The sequence below is a fragment of the Humulus lupulus genome, chromosome 9 (assembly GCF_963169125.1).
Source record: "Humulus lupulus chromosome 9, drHumLupu1.1, whole genome shotgun sequence".
Lineage (NCBI taxonomy): Eukaryota > Viridiplantae > Streptophyta > Magnoliopsida > Rosales > Cannabaceae > Humulus > Humulus lupulus.
In genome coordinates this window covers 27,437,966-27,446,929 of record NC_084801.1, presented here as the reverse complement: position 1 = coordinate 27,446,929, position 8,964 = coordinate 27,437,966, and the positions used below count along the sequence as shown (strand labels likewise).

General features: G+C 31.5%; 2 protein-coding genes across 2 annotated transcripts; both read left to right on the top strand.

The window, feature by feature from the left end:
• The first annotated feature begins 682 nt into the window (after positions 1-682).
• LOC133799548 (uncharacterized) lies at positions 683-2,784 on the top strand. Its single transcript, XM_062237557.1, has 2 exons — positions 683-1,424; positions 1,556-2,784. Exons 1-2 carry the CDS (start codon positions 683-685, stop codon positions 2,782-2,784), a joined length of 1,971 nt encoding a protein of 656 aa, XP_062093541.1.
• Positions 2,785-2,820: 36 nt separating this feature from the next.
• Positions 2,821-4,425, top strand: LOC133799547 (uncharacterized). Its single transcript, XM_062237556.1, has 2 exons — positions 2,821-3,070; positions 3,338-4,425. The coding sequence occupies exons 1-2, from the start codon at positions 2,821-2,823 to the stop codon at positions 4,423-4,425; spliced, it is 1,338 nt and encodes a 445-aa protein (XP_062093540.1).
• The last annotated feature ends 4,539 nt before the right edge of the window (positions 4,426-8,964 follow it).

The window sequence follows — 8,964 nt, the reverse complement described above, 5'->3', positions numbered from 1 at the left end:
CGCATACTATATCTTTATCAATATATATTTTTTTCATTTGATAGCTCATTACACAACACCATGGAATTTCGGACCCCCTACATATACGTGCCAATATTGTGGTGCTATTTTATGGTATGAGGAACGAACTAAAAAAACCCAAAATGCTTCACAACCCAAATTCTCTTTTTGTTGTATGGAAGGACGTGTGCAAATACCACTAATGAAAGAAACACCTCATTTACTCAAATATCTCCTCGGACCAGATTCTGGCCAAAAGGGCTTGAAGTTTCGAAGAAATATACGTGCTTATAACTCCATGTTTGCTTTCACATCAATGGGAGGTCGAGTTGATACGTCGATCAACAAATCTAGAGGTCCTTATGTATTCCAGATGAGCGGTCAAAATTATCACCACATTGGTTCGTTATTGCCAGATGTTGGGAAAAAACCACAATTTGCTCAACTATATATATATGACACTGAAAATGAGATTGGAAACAGAATCAAAACATTATCAAGTCAGGGGAGAAAGCCAGAAATAGAACATGAAATTGTCCAAGAATTATCTGAAATGTTGGATCAACATAATAGTTTGGTCAAATCTTTTCGAATGGCAAGGGATAGATTCAAAGAACAACCTGAATCAACGTTTCATTTAAGACTCTTAAGTCGCAGGGCTACAGATGGTCATTAGTACAATATGCCAACAACATCTGAAGTAGCAGGCTTAATAATTGGTGATTTTAGTGAAGCAAACTACCAACGCGACGTTATTGTTGAGCATCGAACTAACGGACTTCAGAGAATCACTGATTTGCATCCAAGTTTCATGTCTATGACATATCCATTGATACACCCTTATGGTGAAGATGGATATAGAATTGATATACTCTTAAGAGACTTAACTAAGACCTCTTTCAAGAGGCAAAAGTTGACAATGAGGCAACATTATTGTTTTAGGTTGCAGCAAAGATTAAATGAGGGGCACACTCTTCTCCGAGCTGGTAGACTACTACAACAATATATAGTTGATTCTTACATGGCAATTGAAGAAGAAAGATTCCGTTGGATACGAAATAATAAAAAAAAACTCCGATCAGATCTTTACTCCGGCTTAATGGGCGCTGTTCATCGAGGTGATTCCGATTGTTCAAGAGTCGGAAAATCAATTATTTTGCCTTCATCACACACTGGGGGACCACGATATAGAGTTCAAAATTACCAAGATGCAATGGCCATTTGTAAGTGGGCAGGATATCCTGATTTGTTTCTTACTTTCACTTGCAACCCAAAGTGGCCAGAAATAAATAATATGCTGCATTTGATTGGGCAAAAAGATGATGACAATCGAGTGGATATCATATGCAGAGTTTTTGAGATAAAGTTATTCCAACTAATGCAGGATCTCAAAAAAGGAAAACCATTTGGAAAAATAATTGCATGTAAGTCATCTTCGTATTCATATCCACAACAAATTTATTTTATTTGTTAATGAAAAACCTGGGCAAAAGTAATACATTAACAATTTGTATCAAAATATTTCAAAACTAAGTTTCACTTCAAATTTTTGCAGGTCTTTACACAATTGAGTTCCAAAAAAGAGGCTTGCCCCATGCACATATACTTTTTTTCTTACACCAAACATTGAAAAATCCATCAGCAAATCATATCGATGAAATAATAAGTGCAGAAATCCCAGACGTACATATCGATCCTGATGGTTATAATGCAGTCAGCAAATTTATGATTCATGGACCCTGTGGCAAGCTCAATCCTAACTCTCCGTGTATGATGCAAGGCAAGTGCACAAAATATTTTCCTAAAAAATTCACAGACGAAACGATTGTTGACACAGATGGCTTTCCGGTTTACAAAAGAAGAAATACAGGTATCCGTGTTGAAAAGAAAAATGTCTTCTTAGATAATCGTTATGTGGTCCCTTATAATAGGAATTTGATTGTCAAATTTGATGCACATATTAATGTTGAGATTTTCAATTACTCAAGGTCAGTCAAATATCTATTTAAGTACGTTCATAAAGGGTTTGATAGAACAACAGCAACAATAGAATCTATTGACACTGCTGAACAAATAGATGAGATCAAAACATATCTTGACTGTAGATACATATCAGCAACTGAAGCTTGCTGGAGAATCTTCCAGTTTGACATACATTACAGACAACCAGCTGTCGAAAGATTACCATTCCATTTGCCTGGAGAGCATACAATAATATTTGAAGAGAACAATTGCACCGAAAATGTGCTTTGCATACCCGGAATAGAAAAAACAAAGTTCACTGAATGGTTAGAGACAAACAAGAATTATGAGGATGCGCGTGAACTAACTTATTCTGATTTTCCTACATGTTGGGTTTGGAATTCAAAAGACAAAACATGGACAAGGAGAAAAAGCGACATAGCAATTGGAAGAATTTACTTTACACATCCTTCAACTGGAGAACACTTCTATATGAGAATGATGCTCAACTTTGTCAAAGGAAGTACTTCGTTTGAAAGTATTAGAACAGTAAATGGAGTGACCTATCCTACTTTTAAAGTTGCATGCTATGCTTTGGGATTATTAGATGATGATAAAGAGTGGATCGATTACTTGACTGAAGCTTCAATTTGGGCAACTGGAAATGAATTAAGACATCTTTTTGTCATGATACTCATTCATTGTCAGGTTTCCGATGCATCACAACTTTGGAAATCTAATTATACTACATTTTCAGAAGACATGGTTTCATTACAAAGGAAGAGATTTGGAACGAAGGACCTTCAACTAACTGAACAATAGGTGGAAGCATACACATTGTTCGAAATTGAAGGTATAATGCTGAAGATGGGAAAAAGTCTGAAAGACATAGATGGAATGCCACTGCCTAATTCTTCTTTAATAAGAAACTCGGGTAATAGATTGGTCAACGAAGAGCTTGAATATGACCAAGATCAATTAAAAATATTGCATGAAAAATCATTTGCTGCTTTAAATCCTTGCCAAAAGTCAGCTTATGAAGCAATAATACATTCTGTGGAGAATGAAGAAGGCAATTTATTTTTTATCAATGGACATGGCGGTACTGGTAAAACATTTCTATGGAATACAATTATTGCAAAGCTCAGGTCACAATAAAAAATAGTCTTACCAGTTGCAACTTCAGGTATAGCAGCTTTATTATTACCTAATGGTAGGACAGCTCATTCACGATTTCGTATTCCCTTGGATGTAGCAGCAGAGTCAACTTGCGTAATTCGACACGGCACCCAATTAGCTGCTCTTCTTATGAAAACCTCCTTGATCATTTGGGATGAGGCACCTATGGCAAATAAGTTCTGCTTTTAAGCTTTAGATAAAACCTTAAGGGATATTTTAAAAACAAGGTATGAAAATAGTGCTACCAAACCTTTTGGAGGACTTACAGTGGTATGTGGTGGCGATTTCCGTCAAATATTGCCAGTTGTCCCAAAGGGAACAAGAGCTGACATTGTTGATTCTTCTCTTAATTCATCCTACTTGTGGTCATTTTTCAAAGTATATCAGCTCAACCAAAATATAAGGCTCTATAATGGAAGTGTTAGTAGCTCTGAGGCTGCTAAAATCGCTTCTTTTGACAAATGGTTGTTGCAGGTTGGAGATGGTACATTATATGATGACATTGATAGACAATCAATTAAAATTCCTTCTGATATATGGAAAAAACCATCTGAAGATCCAATGAAATCTATAGTTGAAGCTATCTATCCTTCGCTTTTACATAAGTACAATGATCCAGCATATTTGAAAGAAAGAGCTATATTAACGCCAAAAAATGAAATGGTTCATGAGTTAAATGAGATGATTATGAATATGATACAAGGAGAAGGGAGAACCTATTTCAGCTCTGACAATATATGCAAAGCAAGTGTAAACGCAAATGATGAAGACCTTCTATATCCACCTGAATTTTTGCATAGCTTGAAATTTAATGGCATCCCAAATCATGACATACGACTTAAGGAAGGTGTTCCTGTAATGCTGCTTAGAAATTTGAATCAAACAGAAGGTCTATGCAATGGCACAAGGTTGATAGTCACCCGTCTTGGTAAATGGTCAATTAGAGGTGACATCATTTCTGGAACAAATATTGGTCAAAACGTAACGATTCCAAGAATTATCATGTCTCCCAATGAATCAAGGTGGCCATTCAAGCTCAATAGACGACAACTTCCTTTGGCCCCATGTTTTGCGATAACAATCAATAAAAGCCAAGGACAATCTCTTAAACATGTCGGCTTGTATCTCCCTAAGCAAGTATTCACTCATGGTAAATTATATGTTGCTATCTCTCGAGTTACAACAAGAGAAGGATTGACCATAATAAATGCTGACGATGAGGTGGAAGACAAACCATTCATCAAAAATATCGTGTACAATGAAGTATTCCAAAATATAGTATAATCAGTCCATAAAATCAAGGTATCTCACATCCTTACATTTTATTTTAAATTTAATTAACATATTATTGCAACCTCATACTAAAATAATAATTTTCATTATGTGTTTTACTTATTCAGCTCACAAATCAATGAATCAGATAAAATATCCAGTCTGCAATGTGGTAGTCATGTCATTTATGTCATTGCTTCGAATTTTTACCTAATAAGGTATAACTTTTGCAATCCTTCTATTTGTTCAAGATAATACTCATTTTTTAGAATTTTATATAGCTCAATTGTATCCTTAATAAATGATTATATATTTTTTTTCACGTTGCGTATCTTTGAGTACTTTCAATTTTATTCTTTTCTTATTTTTGTTTCTAATGCATCAAAAATAACATCATATATTTTAATATATAAAAAATATTAATATATATGTAACATTGAGTTATTATCAAGACCGCGCAAGCGCGGTATCGCTTCCTAGTTTCATATAATTCTGTTGTTGACATCTTTTAGTGTCATACCTCAATTTTGTAGTGTTACAAACAGGACACATGGAACACGTGGCATGAGTATGTTCTTGAATTGAAAGGGATATATACTGTAGAGGGCGTGAATTTAATTGTTGAAATAATAGATATATCTCTTTTATATAATAAGTGTGTAAATTTTTCCTTTTAACGGTTTGTTTTATTAAATTTTAAGCGAATATTCTAAATATTTAACGAAATATACCTTTAAAACTGTAAAATTCTTTATTGACTAACTTTACTTTAGACAAAATATTTTAAAGTTATTAAAGAAAATCAATAACATATCCTTATTGATTCATGGTTTAAATATCAAATTAATTCAGCTGATTTTCTAATGTGAAAATATCTTTTAAGTGTGAATATATTTTTTACCCTATTTATCACAAATAATCAATATTTGGTAAAAATATGTATTTCAATTATCTTGAGATTAGTTTCAGGGATTATGTTTATTCAGGAATAAATAATGTGTCGAAAATGAACATGGTCAAAAGAAATAACCATGTTCGTTCTGCTAGATAAAACTGATTACATTGTTGACTCATCAGTTTCATTTTTTGTCGACACAGAATTCATCTGGCTAGCTGATTTCCTAAATCAAAGGAATTTGCAAATTGATTTCAAGGATATCAGAAAATGATGGCCTTGGACGATTTCCTTGTCTATAAATATCTTGCCAAGGCCTTCGGAATTTTCACCTCTTCCATTTTGAATATTTGTAAACATTGTGTTATTTTGAAGAGTGTCTTTATTTGTAGAGATTAAGTTTGTTCACCTTAATCTTTGTGAGAATGCTGAGTGTACTTGTGGATATCTATCTAGTCCATTGTAAACATATAGTGTCTATTGTGAACGTGTTCATAAGGATCTTCGGGAGAGGATTCTATCTAAGTCTCATTTCAGGAGGGAGTGAGCACTCGCTATTCTTTGAAGGGAGTTCAAGAGAATCAGCGTTTCATCAAAACCAAATTCGTAGAGAAGAGTACAACAAGATTGCGGTAATAGTTTAAAAGGGAGTCTTACATTGTTTAAGTCAATGCTTTTGTACACATTGTTTCTTTAGTAATTGGTTTATTCTCTCGGCATGGCCCCGTAGATGTAGATTATTTGAAAGGATTTCTGAACCTCGTAAAAATTATCGTGTGTTAAATTTTTACCTGTTTTTCTGTTTCTGTTTAAACAGTTGCATAAGTAGTGTGAACAAAACTGAAATCTGTATAAACAACTTAATCAATATTCCACATTTCATTAAGTTGTTTATTTTAAATCACTTGGTAATATTAAAATACAGAATTTCAAAAACTAACTTTAAAATAGATATTTATCAATTATATTAAGATAAATTTAAATATTATAAAATATCATTATTATAATAATATTTAATATAAAACTACATATATAATAAATAGATTAATATAAATTTAAATTCAAAAAATTCAAATGTTATAAAATATTATTATGATAATAATATATAGCTAGGGTGAGACTTCGGTGCAGCCAACTTTTTGGATGTTTCGACACCTTGCAAATTTTTTTTCTCCATTTTTTTATGACAGTGTACATTGTTGTCATTTAAAACATCCTGTAAATTTTCAAGAAATTACAAATAGTTTACAGTGCCGAAAAAATGTTCAAACAGTTGAATTTTACACGTGCATATAAAAAATAGACACTCGTCCAACAACCTTGTTTTCAGCACCATAAACTATTCGAAATTTCTTGAAATTTTTTCGAGCATGTCTTAAATGACAACAATGTACACTGTTATAAAAACAATTGAGAATTTTTTTTTTAAGTAGCGAAACAGTGCCCTGGCTGCACCGAAGTGCTGCCCATAATATATACTCCTATTTTTTTTACTAATTATATTAATATGAATTCAATTATTATAAAATATTATTATATACAAGGCTAGATATTTAATACTTATATCAATATAAATTTAAATATTATAAAATATTATTATAATAATATATAATACATAATCTTAATTTGTATTAAAAAATTTACAAACAAAACTAGATATTTAATAATTATATTAATATAAATTTAAATGTTATAAAATATTATTATGTTAATAATAAACAATCATATGTTTTTACTAATTATATTTATACGAATTCAAATATTATAAAACTTTATTATACTATTAATATTTAATACAAGACTAGATATTTAATACTTATATCGATATAAATTCAAATATTATTATTATAATAATAATATATAATACATAATCTTAATTTTTATTAAAAATGATAATTTATGTTTAAAAAAGTTATCATATTATATATATATTTTTTTAAATTGTAAATTATATATATATTTATATTATATATATATATTAATTTTTCATTTAATATTGCTTATTTATTTGAAATATTTATATGGCAATGATACAAATTTAATAAATATAATTAATAAGTTAGATAAATAAAATTAAGCAAACGTGCATTGCACATTACTTGCACATATATATATATATGTATAAAGATACGATAAGCTCGAATACTCGACCAATTATTTGTACACAAAAGATTATGTCTTGGTCACTTGGGCCGCATTTGTAATAATAATAATAATAATTAAACTATATGAAAATGGTCTATGCTTGGTTGGGAGTTTCCTAGTCTTGACCTCTGAGGCTACTTCTACAGAAGTCGACAAACAATCAGTTTCATTCCATTGGTAGAGCAAGCGTGGACTCCAGGAAAATCTTGGTTTAGTCATGCCCGAACATGGCTTAGTCATGCTTGTACACAACCTAGAGTCATGCTCTAATGTGGCTTGGTCGTGCTCATACTAGGTGAGCTTGAAGCTTACAACAAGTTGAATCAAGGACAAAGCAATCTATAAAAAAATGGATAGTATACAAAGGTATAAGTAAATAGAAGTAAAACACTAGATAAAGCTCACCAAGGTTAGATGGTCATGAAGGGATAGAGCTCACTCAATGATGTTGTCTGAGCTTAATAGTGATCAGTTTGGCCTAAGAAAGTTTGAGGTCTTCTGCCTGAAAACCTACAGATATGGTTGAGCAAGAGTTTAGAAGGGTTAGGTACCACATTGAGTAAGGAAGTTGACTCAACCCTTTGCTTAGATACCTCACCCAAAGTCTCCACTTCTTCCTTTGGGCCCTAGGAAGTACCTTAGAAGGGGTTATATGAACCTTTTGTAGGATCTCATTTATAAAAGTCTATATGCATGCTCCATATTGCACAAAATAACATACAATAGAAAACATATATACATGCATAGAAGTGATTTTCATACAGAAACATGTAAATACAATAATAGAACCATTAGAGTACTTATGAGATGCGTAGCGGAACAATGACTACACACTTTGGATTCCCTCACCTTTTGTCATTGTTGAATGCTAGGTATTGCAAGGAATCCAAACCACTTTGAAACAAGACCTCAGTGTTCCAAGTTTTTCTCTAAAACGACCTAGTGTTTGTGTGGGAAAGTATCAACACATGAGAAGAGAATTCCTAGAGAGAAAACTAAGAGAGAGTGGGCGGCTAGGTATATAATATTATGAGTGGATTTTTACCTTGTCAAATTCATCTAACCTAATGCATTCTATAACACTAGTATACATAGGCAATTATCTACGACATAAAATAAGTTTTAGTTACCTATTTTATTTTAATTATTTAATAATAATAATTAATTAAATACTTGTCAAAATTAACCATTTATAATTTTGATATTTATTTAATTTATTTTATTAATATTAATAAAAATTTATCAATATTACAAAAATTGTCACAGTTGGCTATAATACTCTCTTTTTGAGACTTTGCAATAAAATCCTCAAATTTTCTTCTATTTCTTTTCTCACAAAATATCAATAAATAATTTAACATTATTTATTTTCATTGATCTAATAAATATGATATTTTTAAAATAAATTATTAAAGACTACTAGGTTCATTTTGATAAGAGATGACATTGGGACCATGGATCCATGAACTCAAGCTCCAATACGTTACCGTGAGTTTATTCATAACAAATCA